Source organism: Cenococcum geophilum, assembly GCF_001692895.1.
Source record: "Cenococcum geophilum 1.58 unplaced genomic scaffold K441scaffold_31, whole genome shotgun sequence".
In the NCBI taxonomy this organism is placed as follows: Eukaryota; Fungi; Ascomycota; class Dothideomycetes; order Gloniales; family Gloniaceae; genus Cenococcum; species Cenococcum geophilum.
In genome coordinates, this window is record NW_027137589.1 from 831566 (window position 1) to 849403 (window position 17838).

At 47.0% G+C, this 17838-nt stretch overlaps 4 protein-coding genes across 4 annotated transcripts; 3 read left to right on the forward strand and 1 right to left on the reverse strand.

The window, feature by feature from the left end:
• The first annotated feature begins 163 nt into the window (after positions 1–163).
• K441DRAFT_662761 (3-oxoacyl-reductase) lies at positions 164–1470 on the forward strand. The gene is made up of 3 exons (XM_067649096.1): positions 164–428; positions 514–698; positions 800–1470. Exons 1-3 carry the CDS (start codon positions 257–259, stop codon positions 1319–1321), a joined length of 879 nt encoding a protein of 292 aa, XP_067502145.1. The 5' UTR covers positions 164–256; the 3' UTR covers positions 1322–1470.
• A 272-nt stretch (positions 1471–1742) lies between these two features.
• On the forward strand, positions 1743–5145 carry K441DRAFT_639645 (Zn-dependent exopeptidase). The gene is made up of 3 exons (XM_067646587.1): positions 1743–2818; positions 2873–4565; positions 4626–5145. Exons 1-3 carry the CDS (start codon positions 1992–1994, stop codon positions 4809–4811), a joined length of 2706 nt encoding a protein of 901 aa, XP_067502146.1. The 5' UTR covers positions 1743–1991; the 3' UTR covers positions 4812–5145.
• A 643-nt stretch (positions 5146–5788) lies between these two features.
• K441DRAFT_706589 (beta-lactamase/transpeptidase-like protein) lies at positions 5789–7239 on the forward strand (the record flags this gene model as incomplete). Its single annotated transcript, XM_067653674.1, has 2 exons — positions 5789–5879; positions 5930–7239. The coding sequence occupies 2 exons, from the start codon at positions 5789–5791 to the stop codon at positions 7069–7071; spliced, it is 1233 nt and encodes a 410-aa protein (XP_067502147.1). The 3' UTR covers positions 7072–7239.
• Positions 7240–8623: 1384 nt separating this feature from the next.
• On the reverse strand, positions 8624–10460 carry K441DRAFT_614311 (cell wall biogenesis protein/glutathione transferase; the record flags this gene model as incomplete). Its single annotated transcript, XM_067645673.1, has 8 exons — positions 8624–9113; positions 9166–9324; positions 9375–9543; positions 9598–9615; positions 9672–9694; positions 9751–10052; positions 10120–10212; positions 10265–10460. The coding sequence occupies 8 exons, from the start codon at positions 10458–10460 to the stop codon at positions 9045–9047; spliced, it is 1029 nt and encodes a 342-aa protein (XP_067502148.1). The 3' UTR covers positions 8624–9044.
• Positions 10461–17838: the final 7378 nt, after the last annotated feature.

Genomic DNA, 17838 nt, shown 5'->3' on the forward strand with positions numbered 1-17838 from the left:
CGAGGAAGTCACGAATTGAACATAGAACTAATGCCGAAATGTCCCACGTTGGATGCGCTTCGGCGCTCGTACCACCGCAAGCTCCAAGTCGCGAGCTTTGCGTTGGATGAACCTCGGCACAAGCACGGATGGCCTCTTCTTCCGGGCCTGATCATCCGCCCCTACCTTTTGCTGTCCTATTCACAGCTTCTTTGAAACCTCTGTTCATATCGGTTTGTTCTCAAATTCAATTGATTGAGCTTCTACACATCTCATAATGGCTTATTCTAAACGCATCGACCAAATTGCGAACCACCTGAACTACCCCAAGGGCATGCTTGCGGGGCAGGTAGCTATTATTACTGGATCCGGGCAAGGCATTGGTGCTGAAACTGCGAGGCTATTTGCGAATGAGGGGGCGAAAGTTGTCGTTTCTGATATTGATGGAAGTAAGTTGCTTAATCTTTAATTGCTTGTAGGAACAGCTCAATTAGAGCGGTGTTGATGTTCATGGCTATTTTTATTTTATTTTAGAGAAGGCAGAGGATACAGCACAGAAGATCAACGAATCCGGCGGCAGCGCCATAGCTGTAGCAGGCGATATGCTCGACGACAAGTATATTGAGGAATTGGTCAAGAAGGCAGCAGAGTTCGGAAACGGCAAGATTCATATTATTGTTAACAATGCCGGTTACACATGGGACGGCGTGATCCACAAGGTATGCAACATTTCCCACTTCCACACATCCCCAGAGTCCCCCAAGACAGAACTCTTCCAACCCGCCTACGAGCAGAGCTGACAGTCCCGGCCTCTCTCCAGATGACAGACAAGCAATGGAACACGATCCTCGCGCTGCACAGCACGGCGCCGTTCAAGCTGGTCCGGGCCGCAGCGCCCTACTTCCGCGTCAAAGACGGCTCGCCGCGCAACATCATCAACATCTCGTCGACGTCCGGGCTGCACGGCAACGCGGGGCAGGCCAACTACGCGCAGGCCAAGGCGGGCGTCGTCGGGCTCACCAAGACCATCGCGAAGGAGTGGGGCCCGCAGTTCGGCGTGCGCGCCAACACGGTCGCCTTCGGCCACATCCTGACGCGCCTGACGCAGGCCAAGGAGGCTGGTGCCTTCGTCACCACGCCTGATGGCGACAGGGTTGCTTTGGGTATACCGCAGGCCCAGAAGGCTGCCGGGCCTGGCGGGGGGGACCAGCATCTCGATATCCCGCTCCGGAGGCCTGGCTCGGCGACCGAGGCGGCGAGTGCGGTGCTGGCGGTTGCGAGTCCGCTGTTCAGCTATGTCAGTGGCCAGACGCTGAGTGTGACGGGTGGGAGGAATATGTAGATTGGACGGTTGGGGAGACGGTTTGGACTGGAGGCCTGGGATATGTATTAGCAACTTGAGAGATGGCGTCTTCTGTAAGTGTATATATTCGATTTTGTTAGCATCAGATGCAGGGTTATGTCGGAGCAATCAACGAAGCTGTGAGGCTTGGATGGTTTAATTTGTTGCCAACCCATGGGCTTCAAGCCGTGTATCAAAAGTCGAAGAGGATTCCATGGAACGATGAATAGTAAAAAATTCACTGAGAAAATGTGTCGGGGCTGCTCTGCGTATTCAGTTGTAAAGTCTTGGGTTGGTCGTATAATGTTGTGGTACAGTAACAATTAAGCGGATCGCGCTTTGGCCGGGGGAAACTCGAAACGCTCGGACCCCAGCTCCCAGACATGGTGTGTAAGACCCCGTCAGCTCCACCAAAGCCACAGCTCACTTCATAACCACAGCATCTTTCTCCGTATCTATTCCCCATTCCCTCCCTTCGATGACCCTGTTCTTAATCTGAAAGACAGGGCATCTTGTTTTCTTCGTATCACGATGAACATGGGCATACGGTAGCCCTGCACCAAAAAAATCCCTAATCCCTAAACCACCAGCACCGCCCCCTTCCACCCTCGCAATTTCTCCGCGAATCCGCACACCGGGACCTGGCATCCCCCAAACCCCCTAGGCTCCAATGGTCGACGAGAAGCACCTCTACGACGTCCACGACCACCTTGCCATCCCGACGTACGAGGAGGCCACCTCGTCCCGCCCCACCTCGCAGCAGTCCCGCCTGGGGCCCGAAGAAATCAGCGACGATGCCGAGCGGCAGGGCCTGCTGGGCTACGGCAGCAGCAGCAGCAACAGCGGGGCGGGGAGCTCGTCGCGGCGGCGCAATGGCTACTACCAGCCGCCGTCGGTGCAGTCGGTGCGGTCGAGCATGGACAGCGACGAGCTGGAGCTGCCCGAGGTGACGGGCGGCGACGAAGACGAAGACGAAGACGGCCCGGCGCTGCGGCGCGAGATGGAGCAGATGGAGATGCTGGACGCGGAGGCCGCGGACGACGACGCCGCCAGAAGGGCCCGCGTGCGCTCGCGCCTGTCGAAGCGCCTGTCCAGCCTCACGACCACCCTGTCCAGCTTCCAGTTCCCCCGGCTCAGCTTCTCGCTCCCGCGGCTCGCGTGCGTGACGGCGAGGATCCCGCGCGTGCCTGACCACTATCGCCCCGGCTGGTCCATCGTTGCGCGGCTGGTTGGCTTGTTCGTTGTCGTGTCGCTGATTTATTTGCTGTTTGTGTCGCAGGTCTTGCCGGGGGGGAATGGTGGGTTCGGGCAGCCGTTTAATCCGGAGTGGGTGAGGAGCTATGCGCAGGGCGGCGTGGATGTGAATAGGATTGTGGATAGTCTGAGGCATGTCACGTCGTACGACCATATGGCCGGCTCCGAGGGCAGCCTGTACCTCGCCAAGTGGATTCAGGGGAAGTTCAAGGCGGCGCAGATGGACGCGGTTTCGCTGGAGTCGTAAGTGGATAAGGCCCTTACCTCGAATTGGGAGGGCTGCGCTGACAAGAGTAGCTATGAGGTCTATCTAAACTACCCCAAGGAAGGCGGACGCCGTGTTGCCATTGTTGATCCTCCTAGTCTCATTTGGGAGGCAAGGCTGGAAGAGGATGCGGCATATGAGCATCCGACGCCTTCCCAGAAACAAACTCCTGTGTTTCACGGCCTCTCGAAATCAGGAAATGTGACGGGGCCGCTAATCTACGCGAACTACGGATCCAAGGATGATTTTAAGAGGCTGGCGGATAGTCGCGTCGATGTTACTGGAGCAATTGTTCTAGTGCGGTACTATGGCACGCAGAGTGATAGAGCCGTGAAAGTTAAAAATGCAGAAATGGCCGGGGCTGCAGGATGTCTGATCTATTCCGATCCGCAAGAGGACGGCTTCATCAAGGGAGCACCATGGCCCAATGGAAGATGGATGCCGAGCGATGGCGTTCAGAGAGGCTCCGTGGCACTTACTAGCTGGATCGCTGGAGATGTCTTAACACCTGGATACCCAAGCACTCCTCAAGCTGACAGGAAAAGCAAGGACAAAAACCCGGCTCTCGTCAATATTCCTAGTCTTCCCTTGGCCTGGAGAGATGCGCAAAAACTCCTACAAGCTCTGAAAGGACATGGAGAAAAGCTTCCCGAAGAGTGGGTAGGAGGTGTGCCAGATGTTGCGGAGTGGTGGTCTGGTGACAAGACCTCGCCACTTGTCAATCTGATGAACTTCCAGGACGAGGTAGAGAAGCAAGATATCTACAATGCCATTGGAGTCTTCGAAGGCGTAGAAACTACGGCCAAAAAGATCATTGTCGGGAATCATCGTGATTCATGGTGCTTTGGTGCTGCAGATCCAGGAAGTGGCACTGCTGTTATGCTTGAAGTCGTCAATATTCTAGGACAACTCCGCAGTAATGGCTGGAGACCTCTACGCTCAATCGTATTCGCCTCATGGGATGCGGAAGAGTACAACTTGATCGGCTCTACCGAGTACGTCGAAGAGCATATGGATGACCTCCGCGACAATGCATTGGCGTATATCAACGTCGATGTTGGTGTCTCAGGCGACGAGCTCTATGCTGATGGCTCACCGATGTTCAAGCATGCTTGGCTCCGCGTCCTTGACCGTGTTGCTGATCCTGTGAAAAATAAGACTCTCCGCGCTCTTTGGGACGAAAAGCATAGCCAGCTCGGAGGCTTGGGTGCCGGAAGCGACTATGTTGCCTTCCAAGACATGGCTGGCGCCTCAAGCATCGACTTCGGTTTCCAAGGTCCTGGGTTTCCCTATCATAGCTGCTATGAAACCTTCGAGTGGATGGCACAATACGGCGATCCGGGATTTGCATATCATACCACTCTTGCTCAAATATGGATTCTTTTGATCCTCGAACTTGCACAAGAGCCAATCCTACCTTTCAACTTGAAAGACTACGCCGATGCTGTGAAAGGTTATATTGATGACCTAGACAAATATGCTCGCGAAAAGGGGGACTCTGATCTTGATGTTCGGCCATTGAGAGAGGCTGCGGATTTGTTGGATAAGAACTCGAGGGAATTCCAGGGCTGGGAGGATTATTGGTATGGACAGGTATATGGGTCGGGGGGCTTTGAAAGCAATGCATTAGCCGTCCACCGTGTTAGTCATAATGCGCGGATGAGCAACTTCGAAACGCATCTGCTAGATTTACCGCAGGGGAAAAAAGATAAGGGGCCACACGGCGTAAGTTTTTTTCCCTCTTCAAACAATAGGCTCTTTCCTGTGCTAACTAGTTGCTATCAGATTCCCGGCCGTGAGCAGTACAAACACATCATCTTCGGTCCTGATGCTTCAGGTTCCGGCTACGATGCAGCTTTCTTCCCTGCGGTCCGTGACGCTCTTGATGCGCGCGACTGGCCCGGTGCGCAAGCCCAGGTCCAAAAAGCAGCGGGCATTTTAAGCAGGGCTAGCGACAAACTTTTACATTAAAACTAATAGTTTTGTTCTTCTACGTTGTCAAATACCTCCAAGCCCTTTGCGGGCTGCTTTTTTTTGGCTCTGGCGTTTGGCGCTGAACTTCCACCTGGGGATTGGGTTGGAAGGGGGCTTTTTGAACAGCATTAACTGGACAGGACAGGACTTGGTCGTTTCTTTTGTACGTATAGCGATTGTCCGATGAGCGCATACTGTGATATATAAAACAATCTTTTTTACTCATTTCTTAACATGTCGCTGTTTCTTGCGCTCCAGCTGGTGTAGAAGCTCTGGGAAAAGAACAATTTTCAAATTAAAGGTGCATCTCGATCCATACAACTAGGCCACTGCTGACCATTCTGCGTAAGATGTCTTAAACTGAGACACGCGAGGTGTTTACGCGTCTTCTAGCTTGCTCAGCTCTGCAGAAATGGACAACGATGCAGGTATAAGAATTGGAATTGATTGGGAACCCGATGCTACTGATCTACATAGAACTATCGGTTCGTCTGATTGCGGAAAAGGGCGGATGCTCACCGCCACATAATGCTCACTTCAACTTTTCAGGTTACAAGACACCTTTGCATTATCATCCCTCACATCCTCGTGAATTCCTGGACCCGTGTGACAACAATAAGCAAGATGCATGGCACTTATTCAGGTTTGATACGCGTGGCTCTTAGGCCCTACCTACTCTAAGCAGATGGGGTAAACTGAGCACTAAACTTGGCATTGCAAATATTCATGAACAGCTGACATCTTAAGATGGTGGGACTGTCGTAGGCATTTCATTTTGTCGAATATACTATTGGTCTATTGCTTCGTATTCGCGTGAGGCTGTGCGCAAGGTTGTATCACCGTGCTGAAAATAATGACATATCCGCGGCCGAATTCGCTTTATTTAAGTCCTATTACCGACTAAATCTCATTCTTTTAGCGTTCGATTTAGCGTTGCGACTCAATTGAACCTGGAAAGATTTAGCACGATCGATATGGCAAGCTTCGACTCAATCGTGGAAGAAGCCACTACTAGAGGCTCCAAAGGCATTCCCGGCGTTGTCCTCGCTGCCATCGACAGAAATGGTAATCCAATACTCTCCACCAACCTCAGATCCCGAGCTCATACTTCACAGGCAACTCACTCTACACCAAATCCTCCGGGCACACATCACTCGACCCCTCCGCCCCTACCATCAGCCCCAGCAACATCTTCCGCCTCGCCTCATGCACCAAACTCGTCACCTCAATTGCCGCACTCCAATGCGTCTCACGCGGCATCCTCTCCCTCGACGACCCCTCTCTCATAACCAAGCACCTCCCCGAACTCGCCTCGCAGCCCATAATCACGCTCAATACCGGCCCAGATGCCTCCAGCACGCCCTTCCACTACACCCAACCCCGCAACGGCATCACGCTGCGCATGCTGCTCACGCACAGCAGCGGCGTCGGCTACGACCTCGAGGGCCGCCTAAAAGCCTGGCGCCAGGCGCGCGGCGAGCCCTCCCTCGCCGTCTCCGGCCGCGTCCTCGCCGCCTTCAGCACCCCGCTGCTGTTCGAGCCCGGCGAGGGCATGGCGTACGGCGGCGGGCTCGACTGGGCGGGCATCCTGATATCCCGCGCCACGGGACGGAGCCTCGGCGCGTACATGCAGCAGCACATCTTCGCGCCGCTGGACATGCGCCGCACCACCTTCCGCCCCGCGGAGCGCGCGGACGTCAGCGGTGCGCTGGTGCAGGTGGTGGCGCGCGCGCCGGACGGCTCGCTGGTGCCGTTTGCGGCGAATGATGAGGCGGCGGAGGAGGGCGGCGGCGGCGGGCTGTATGCGAGCGTCGAGGACTATATGGCGCTGCTGGCGGACTTGCTGCGGGAGGAGCCGCGGGTGCTGGGGCGCGAGATGGTGGGGCTGCTGTTCGCGACGCAGTTTGCCGAGGGGAGTGCTGCGCTCGGGGGGCTGAAGGCGTGCAGGAATGTGTATGAGACGATGACTGGGGCGTTGACGAGGGGGTTGAGGGTGAATCATGGGCTGGGGGGTGTGCTGGTGGTGGAAGATGCGATGGGTTTGGGAAGGACGAATGGGACGCTAACGTGGGGTGGAAGTTTTGGGCTGATGTGGTTTGTGAACAGGGAGAGGGGAGTGGCGGCCATGTATGCGAGCCAGGTGTTCCCACCGGGTGATGGGAGGAATGGGGAGTTGATGAGGGGATTTGTTAAGGAGGTTTGGAGCATCCTGGCCGAGCGGGAGGGAGGTGAGAATGTGGGTATATGGTATAGGTAGATACCCTTTCTCGTCCGTGTGTTGTTTTGAGGTCGTAAAAGGGGCCTTCACCACCAAACTATACCCTAACCGAGGAGCGGTATTTTCTAAAAAGGGGGTGTGTATGAAGAATAAAACATAAGCTTCATTATTATCGTGAAAAACCCCCTCACTGAGATATATAATAACCATGACCAATTGACCAATTACAAAGTCAAGTGGATAGTGTCACGTGTATTGGTTGTCTCCACCTGGAAATTCTACGCCACAAATCTACAGTTTCATCAGGTGGTACTCGACCTGGGAAATGGAGTCTTTAGTCCTTTTGCTCAAGCAAAGTGCCCCGCACTTGAAGCCGAATTCTCCGATCTACCATCCGAGTTAATCATTGAGATCTTTTTTCGAATAGAAAGAAAGCGGGACTTGTTAAATGTCTCTCTGACGTGCAAAGCGCTTTCTGAGCTCGCAGAGCCTATCATCCACCCACAATATAAGAATACACATGCATATTCCGATGCCGCCCTCTTTAGGTCGTTTCTACGCCGGACCTTGTTGCACATGTCAAATTGATAGAACTGCGACCATAGACGATAAATAAGTCCCAGATTCGTTTTCTACCTGAGCAATTGCCAAAGGATGAACTTAACTACCGTATTTCTTATCGCGAAGCAAGCTCTCCTTATTCAAGGCATCACTCCTCCCGCTACGTTAAATTTTCCGGATAGCGATGACGAGTGGGATGGCGATTTGGAAGGAATGGCATTCGATGAACGATTTTGCACTATGCTAGATCTAGTGCGACAATGGGCACGCTATCCGGCTTTCTCAAGAAATGCCGCAAGAAACTTCGATCGCGCAAGAAGCAAGAAGTACTCGAAGTTGGCGCTACTGAGGATGGCACTGCTAAGGAGAGCACTGCTGAGGAAAACAAAAGACACAAGGCGAATTAGGCACCAGCTGCAGCTGAGAAGACCGTGGTGCTGAGAGATCCGCTTAGACCTTATACGGTTACGCAGGCTGAAAGAGAGCGCTACCAGGGGCTGGTGCTGGGGATGACGGAGAAGCAGATCGCAAGGGCGAATGCGAGACGGCCGGAATCTGCAAAGTCGAAATTATTATGAATGGACGTTTGCATGATGCCGATATATGTGACATCAAATGGTGAGAGTGAGCCCAAAGCACATCTCAGATACTACTTTATTCTTCCTATTAGACTTACCCTGGAAAGTCAACGCAGGTCTTCGGCACATCCCGGTTGCAGCGATTCACTCTCTTTGAAAACACCAGTTGGCCGTCAGGTCTCGAAACCAATGCTCTGTTCCTAGACACAACAGCTCTACCAAAGTTCTCAAATCGTCGTAGCACCTCCAGTCAGCACAGCGTTCCATTGCTGTAATTCGACGATAAAATGCTTCCTATTTCTCAGCGTGGAACTCTTGACTCTTGAACAGGCCTTGGGATCACCAGATCAAATCCTTTGAGATGAAGACACAAGTCAATGCATTCAGCTTCACAAACGTAGCAATACCCTTAAGGGCACTTTCTCTTGGTACATATATCAGCCAATGACCAACCTTGGCACTACCCATCCTCTGGAACTCCACTCAGGTCCTCCAAAAGCCAGACAAGGCATAGCCGGATGGTTGCCAGGCTGGGGATAGGTGTGGATCGGTAGTCCGTGCACCGATTGTAAGAAAAGAATGAGGACTCTGTCTATTCAAACTACGAAGAAAAGAAGCTATTTATACATGAGGTAGGTCCAGGCAACTGAGTTAAATTCCATAGACAACTGAGACAAAATAGGTAATAGAAAACGGGTGGTGAGACCTAGGGTACTAGGCATCAAAGACAGTAGTAAGACGGTGGTAAGAAAACCCGATCTGGATCGACAATAGGCTAGCGAACAGGACTGAGAGCGTCATACATGATTGATGTGAAAGGGGTTATGGTATTGACAAACGAATCTCTTAAGATATGGATCGTTAGACTAGCAACTATCCTGTTGTAATGACAGACTCTTCTTTCTGCAGAATATTCGGCACAGGGCCAACTGGAATAATTCCCTATTTTAATATTTAGCATTCCTACAGGTGGAGTAATCACGTCTTTACGCACTGTTGGATTAATGAAATTTATACTAGCAAAATAATGAGACTTTATGTGCTCAAAATTCGTCGTTTCGTGAAATGCTGGCAAGTCCCAGTAGAGGTGACGGAGCCACTTGTGAATTGTGGGATACCCAGATCTGATGTCTCTGATATTTGTCTTGAATAGCTATTACTCAATCAGTATATTTTTAGGTAATTGAAAGTAGTATGACCTACTGAAACATAAACCGGGTCAAACCTCACGATTGTAGGAAACAGACGGAGGTCTGCCTCCGTAAATCGATTTCCAAACAGATATGGCCCTTCTGAATCCTTCAGGATCCGCTCCACACGATCGAGAGATCGGAAAAGCTTGTTTACGTTCTTTTCGTATGCTTCTTGCGTACTGTATGGATGTATTAGCACCTCACTTTTCCTGAATATATGCAACCAAACTTACGTTGCTACACCGCATTTGCTAGGGTCCTAAATATTAGCCGCTGACTTCGCCATAAAAGCCTAATAATAACTTACTAGACTCCATTGTTTATATCGTCCTTCGGGAGACAGAAATAAGTATCAGTGCAGTCTACAATATAGCGGTTCGTCTTACATAAACCCATTGATTAAGTTTGTCTATAGCAGGAGCCAGATCTTCCGGCACCAGTTTAATCGACTTATGATCCTCATCCAATAGTACATCAAATTCTGTGGCAAACATGCGAATAATCTCGCTCGATTCGTTGCTTACGATCGTGTTAGTCTTGATGTCCCAAAGAACAGGGACCGAGAAGCGACCCTGGTAACTATCCCGAGCTCGCAAGTATAGATCGTGGATAGCTTCAGCACCATTAATAGGGTCGGGAATAGTATTGATCCCGTTGAGCTTCTCGTCCGGAGTTGCGAACCGCCAACCTATGCCAATAGGTTAGAAATGCCGAACCAAATCCAGAGAATTGTATCCAGTTTCAATCAGACAAACCTTTTCCACCCAATTCCATATGCCAGTGTACAGACGTGAAACCCACAATATCTTGCAGTCCCTTTAAATGCCATGCAATAAGCGTTCTATGAGCTAGAACTACATTAGTTCTGCCTAGTTTATCTAAAGGTTGGAGAAGTCGAACCCCAGGGACAAGCGTAGGATACATATAGATGATAGCGTCCTTTTTCTGGCGGGAACTCTGACCCAGGCTTGGAGGAAATGAAGCCACGAAACTGAGTGTCCGGCCTCTTGAATTCTCCTGTCCTGGAATCTATGACATCCTTCACAGCTTCAAGAGAATTTGGTACAGAGGGAGAAGTAGATGTTGAGGTCGGCATATTTATTTAGGGCTGAATGTGTTTTATGCAAATAGAAATAGCCTAGGATTTTAGAGCTGCATGGAAGGACGAGATAGATATAGTCGTCATCAAATTGACTACTATTCTCATTTCAAGAATGATTACCAAGAATATAATGGACTTGACGTGGCATAATAATCATCCTCTACATTATTTGCCGTGACCAAATATATTTAACGAATGAGCGCCTTAGGGTTATGTAACAAGGCAGGATTTTCACCAACCAAGAGTCGTTTTTATTCGGGTAACTTGGGTTCCGAGATATTTCAAGCTCCAGTTCTGATAAATCAACTCGGGCGGCGAGCTTAATAATGTCAACTTAGAGTAATTTTAGCCGCTGATTACTCAAGTACGACGGGATTGGGTAAACTGAAGTGCATAGATGGCTGCAAAAGCAACTGGACAGCGCTTCTAGTTCTAAGTCAACAATAATCATACACCCCCTAAATGATACGCGTACACCCCCCAATTGATATGCATACACCCCCTACCCAACCAAATTTAAATCCTTCCACTTCAAGTTAGAATATCACGTGTGTTTGACTTGTTTACACCCAAATCGTGAAAACAACACCACGCGCCCACACTTGAATTAACACTTCGCATTTGCCCCCAAGAGCTTGCAATTGTAAAGCGTCGTCGCGGTCGCCCAGGTGGCTCTACGAACCGCATTAATAACCCTACTCAGCGGGAGCTCTCAGCATTCGAGCAAAACACTGGCTGCACTACCCAGCGCGGGCCGGGCGCAGTCGTGGGCGTGCCGTAGGGGCAATCTACACGTCAAGTAGAGGCAGCAGCACCGATCTGGTTCTTATAGCGCCTCGCAGAGCACTCCGTAGTCCTACCCCCACCAGTGTACTTAGGACGATCTTGAATGTATTACAGGTGTTGTATTTTAACACTTTAATTTTCATGATTTGGGGTGTTCGCGCACGGTCCAACTATCGTAGGACTTCACCGTTGGAAGGGATAGACACATGAAATCACGTGTATAGGCAGTTAAGCCCGGTAAAGACGTGGACAGGAGAAGGTGCACGGGCCTGAGAGGTTGGTGATTTTCGCATTTCATTCCTTGCATCCAGCATGTCATTCAACACAATCAGTGGGAATATCTCCGCAAATGCACACCTACACGAGTATTGCTACACCCGACCATAAGGGCTCTATCTGTTGGAAATCAATTATTACCACAGTCACGTGATGATTATATAATCATACCAGTACGGAGGACGGAGCAAAAAGAGATTTCCACTTCCTTTTTGGGACTAGTGGCAAACCCCCATAAGGTCGCTAAAGTTATGGGGGCTCTGTCGCCTGAGTAACGAGGTTTCAGGCAGTCTATGCCCCTAGACCCGCCAAAGGCCCCCAAAGAGGCCCAAAACCTCAGCAACCTTATGGGCACCTTATGGGGAGAAAACCGCTAGTCCCAAAAAGGAAGGGGAAATCTCTTTCTGCTCCGTCCTCCGTATAACGTGTTCTACCAGTTAGTGGGACACCCTAGTTAGTGGGACACCTCACCAACACCAACACACGTTTTTGTACAATTACTTAACTATAATAAAATTAATTCGATTGAAATCTAGTCTATAGACTCTCTAATTTATAGTATATTGACGCCTATTATGGCCTTATATATAGTATTTTAAATACATTAGTAGTGCTTACTATTACACTTAGCTAGTGTGACGGCTCGAACCATCGAACAAATGTCTCGACAGAGACTTGAACGAATGCTTGCAAGATCAAGCGAACGAATGCTGTATTACGAAGATATTAAGCTAAGGAGCAAGAGAAGGTGGTAAGGCCACGTCTATATACACACGCCAAGTCTTAAGCGAACCCCTAACTAGGTGACGCGCTCCAGCGCCGTCACATCACCCCCCCCCTTTGAAAAAGCCTGCCCTCAGGCGTTATTCTCCAGTACTTGCCTACCTTGTATACAGTTGTAGTTATTGCTGTAGGTAGGGCAGCAGTAGTTGATGAGATGCTGCAGGCAGAGCAGCGAGGGTCAGTTGGAATGCTGCAGGCAAGAGTAGCAGAGGTCTGTTGTAGTACTGCAGGCAGGAGCAGTAGTGGTCGAATTAAGGTTAAGCTGTAGGCAGAGCAGCAGAAGTTGATAGTGGTACTACAGGCAGAGCAGCAATTGTCAAATTGGATTAACTGCAAGCGTAGCGGCAGATGTCTGTTCGGGTAGTAGTACGGTACTAGCGGCGATAACGATAGTGGCCGAGCACAGAGCTCGTCTATCGGTTGTCTTGTGATAGCAGGTCGAACGTAGAGCTCGGGCTATCGATTGGTTGAGTGATCGTAGGCGTAGAGGCACGATCGTTTATCTGGTTTGTAGCAGTACGATGCAAGCGTAAGTTGTGGATCGCAGGCGTATCGGCACGATCGTACGGTCGGTGGGACTGTAGGCGTACCGGCACAGTTGTGGTCAGGTCGTAGTAGCAGGCGTATTGGCGCTACTATTGTCTAGTATATAGATCGTATGCATATCGGCACGATCGGTAGTTAATAGCAGAGTGATGCCAGCGTTGGTAGTCCTAGCTAATTTCGTTCCTTAAAGCTCGTATAGCTCAGTATTAGTCGGGGTTGTTCCTCACAGACAGTGGCTGAGTATTAGTTGACTTCTACGTAGCCTAACAGTTTGAACAAATGCCTAAGAAGGCTTAAACGCAGCCAATGACTTAGTATTAATTAACGTCGTTCTCGCAGATAGTATCTTAGTATCAGCCGATGTCGTTCCTCGCAGCATACGTAGCTTAGTGTCTGTCAAAAAGGACTATTTAGGTAGCAGTACGGTGCNAGCGTCCGTAGACGTACGGTCGTTCGGTCGGTCGGTCGATCGATCGTCGACAGATATACGCGTTAGACGCGTCGTCGTCGTTCGGTCGATAGGTCGGTCGGTAGGCACACGCGTTCGGTTGACGGATATACGCGTTGCTTGGTCGGTCGACGAGCTCGTACGGTCAAAAAGAGGTTACTGCCCGGCACGTGCTTCCCCATAGCATAGGCGGCCGTTAGGTAGAAAGAATCGAAATAAAAACAAAAAAGAAACATAAGGGTGCCTGCACGGTATAGGGACTAAGCTTCTCGCAACCTAGCTACTGGACTTCGTGACCTGAGACATAATACCGCAGCCTGCATATAACTGGGGAGCTTAATATAATGTAACGGCTCGAACCATTGAACAAATGTCTCGACAGAGACTTGAACGAATGCTTGCAAGATTAAGCGAACGAATGCTGTATTATGAAGATATTAAGCTAAGGAGCAAGAGAAGGTGGTGAGGCCACGTCTATATACACACGCCAAGTCTTAAGCGAACCCCTGACTAGGTGACGCGCTCCAGCGCCGTCACAGCTAGTATAGTTCTAATTAGCCTCCTACTTAACACTTTCTAAGCTTTAAACTAGAAGCTAGCCTTACTTAGCCTATAGAACACCTCCTTGCGCAATATACCTTTAGCGTTACTACTACTTCTACTTTTAACGTTAATTTGCTATATAAAGCTCTAAATTCTCCTTTATAAATATAACTGCTAAATATATAGCTATCTAGCATTCTTTAACGAGTTAATTAACTACTTAACTAGTAGGGCTCTATAACTAACGCTAAAGGAGGTCTTATATAAGCCTTACCTATTACTTTAGTTAAGTAGTAGTATAGGGCGTTTCTAATGTCTATAAAGGTGCTGCTCCGTAGCTATACCTAGCGAGGAAGGCGTCTTAGTAACTATAAGCGATAATAGGACGCGCTTAGGATTGTACGGTACTAGGCCTATAGCAAAAAATTTACTTTTAATATTCTAATCTATAAAGATGGATAGCCGTACCTTTATATATATTGTGAGGAAGTCTTCTTTATTAATATAGTAGATTCCTTAACGGGTAAGTTTTTAAACCTCCTGCCCGTATAAGCGCTTTAGAGGGAAGAAGTAGCCTATATTAAGTAGTTAGAGAAGATATAATATATACGTAAGTATATAGAGCGTAATAATCTTATTTACTATATAATACTAATTAAATTCTAGTGTTATATAGCTATTATGGCCGTTAAGGATAAGTAAATAGTAGGCTCCCTTTATATAAGACTCTATATATATATTAAAGTGCTTAATCTATTTATACCCTAGCTTATCTATTATTTAGCTATTATTACTAACGGCGAGTACCTAGTTAGGAGGTAGGCCCTAATACTAGCCTAACTAGTAGACCTTTCCTATAAGGATAATAAAGGGCAGAATCGTCTAGCTAAAAGTATTAACTCCTTTAATTACTATTACTTATTTATAATTACCTAGTTATATAATAACTACTTAGCTAATAGTATTAGAGCTTATAACTACTTTTAATATTATAGCTAGCTCCTTTACTAATAACATTACACTAAGGAGCTCTTGCTGTACCTGGCCTAAAAAGACTAAAACCAACCAAAAGAACTCTGAAAAACATCTAGAGAATCCCCTTAAGATGCATGCATCGCAGGGGAGGCACACGTTAAATAACGGTGGTTTGTACTCGCGCGCGTCTACTAGAACTACGCCTAGTAATAGCCCTCCATAACAAGAACGGGCGAATACCACACTATAAAGTGGAAAGACCTCTATTAAAAAGGCATCTAATAAAATATAAAGCCTATTAGACGCGTCTAGTATCTATAGTTATAGGGAAGTAACTATTAGCTATAACGAACTAATATAGCTAGTAGAATAGCTCCGCCAGTTTAGTAAACCTTAGGCGCCCCTCTAGTAAACCCTTAATTAAATCCTCTAACGGCTAAGCAAAATTAAAAATAAATAAAACCCCTCTTTATTGGCGAACCGCACCTAGGCTACTATAGCTACGCGTCCACAGTATAGGGAACCTACCCCCCTAAAGACTATATCTGGGTATATAATTATAATATAACTAAATATAGAAAAAGCAGAGGGGCTTAGGGGATAATTAGAAATAGAAGTCCTTATAGAGATTTATAAAGAGGTCTATAACGCTATTATAGTCTAATACCTTAGGAGCGGAGATATTAGAGTTACCCTAAGGGACTAATAGGTAAAGGAATAAGCCGTTAGGGTAAGGGACAGGCTAGGAGAACGTATTAGCATAAAAGTGCTCCGCGAAGATTACCTAGTTAAAGTCCTAGCGGTTCCCCTAAGCCTTAAGGTAGAAAAGGGACGCTAGGTGGACAACATAGTAACTATATATAAGATAGTAAAACAAACGGAACGCCTTATACTAGAATTTAAGATTACCTAAATCTAATAGCTTTAACAGGAAAATATAAACTAAGTATATAATAAGAATAATAAAAGAATATAAGGGTTGCTAAAGACTTGCTAGGGAAACGCCGGTTAAACGTATATCTCCCTTATTATTAGCATATATACACTATCACGGAGTGAGTATAAGCGACGATAATATATAGCAAAGTAGATATTATTAAGCTATATATATAAACTATGTAATAAGATTAAGACGTTATATAAGGAAAGAAGGTAGGAAACGGGAAGAAAGGGCATATATTGTTGACTTAGTTGCTTAGTTAATATATACATAGGGCAGAATAGGGTTCAGGTCGTAGTCTTAGCAGAACTTAGTAGAATTTGGTAAAACTTGGCAGAATATAGCAGAATGCCGTAGATTGCCATTAAATTGCCATTAAATTGCCGTTAGATTGCTATTTCGCGGTTAGTCTCTAATTGCTAAGTTAGTGGAAATAGGTAAACGTATGCAAGGTATTACGGGGGTATCCCGTAACAGTACCCCCCTTTTAAACTTGAGCTTCTGCGAGATAGGGCTATAGTAGTTCTAGGTAAAGTTTGTAAAAGTCTTTTGCGGCTTATATAAGTCCTATAGAGTTAACGGGTTCCTATAAGGGCTTAGTAAAGCCTTTCTATTTCGTAAGGTATATATACTAGCGTTTCCGTTTATTATACTTAATGTTATTAATTCTTTTAATAAAGTACTCGTTCTTACTATCTACTTTAACTAGTAAGGGAGGGTCTTATATTTATCTAGGCAGGGCATCTAATATAGGGGCAATAGGTTAGAGGACTAACGTATAGAATACGGGGTGGATTTTAACCGTATTAGGAAGCTTTAGTTAGTAGGCGTAAGAGGAAATAACCTTTTTAATCTTATAAGGGCCAGCGTTCTTCCAATTAAGTTTCTTAATAGGTTGTTTCGTGTTTAGGTTTCTTATATCTAGCTAGATAAAGTTACTAATTTAGTAGGCCGGTACTAGGGTTCGTTTCTTATTCGCTGCGGCTTTATAAACAGATTAGGCCTATATTATTTTATTAGTAAGGAACCGTTATAGTTCCTCTATCTTCTCTATAAATTTATTTACTTCTATAACTTATAAGGCGTAATAAGCGGGGCAAGGAACATTACTAAAAGGTTTAAAACCCATTTATGGGTGCTAGCTATAATTAGCCAGGAACGGGAAGACCTTTATAGTTTCCGAGACGGAATTATTTATAGTAAACTCGGCAAATATAAGCTAGTTAATCCAGTTATCTTATAGATACGACGTGTATATCCGGATATACTATTCCATTATAGCGTTTATACGTTTTATTTAACCGTCTATTTCTAGGTAATATATAATAGACAGTAGTGCTTTAATACGGAGTTAGGTAGTTAATTCCTTTTAAAATATAGAGATAAACTGGCTGCCTCTATTAGAGATAATTATTTTAGGGAGTCCGTGGAGTTTCTATATATGGTCTAAAAACAGTCAGGCGACGGTAGGCGTTAATATATCGGGGTAGGCGATTAAGTGCCTTATCTTAGATAGTCGGTCTACAACTACTATAATGTTTATACAGCCTTTACTTACGGGGAGGTCAACGATAAAGTTAATTAAGATATCCTTCTATCTTTGGTCCAGAACAGGCAGTAGCTTTAGGAGGCCGTTGTACGACTTATATAAAGCTTTAGCTTATCGGCAGATATAGCAGCTAGAGACGTACCTTCGTATTATATTATATATATTCGGCTAATAGTATTCTTATTAGAGCAGTTCTAGGGTTTTTTCTTAGCCTAGGTGGCCGGCTACTAGTAAATTATGTACATGTTTAAGGAGCTTAAGCTTAAGTTCGTTATAGTTAGGTATAACTAGGCGGTTCTAGTAATATAGGCGGTTTCCACGGGCTTCGTATTTACTTAAAGGAATCTTTTTAGAGCGTCTAATGCCATTATACATTAGCTTAAGCGTCTCTTAGATAAACTCATTATTTGGGTATTTATTAACTATAATCTGTTTAATCGATCAATTAGTTATTTTAAGGACGTATACCGTAAGGTCTTTAGTAGGAGGGTTAAATAGTTTAGGGCGAAGTAGGGTCTAATTTTAG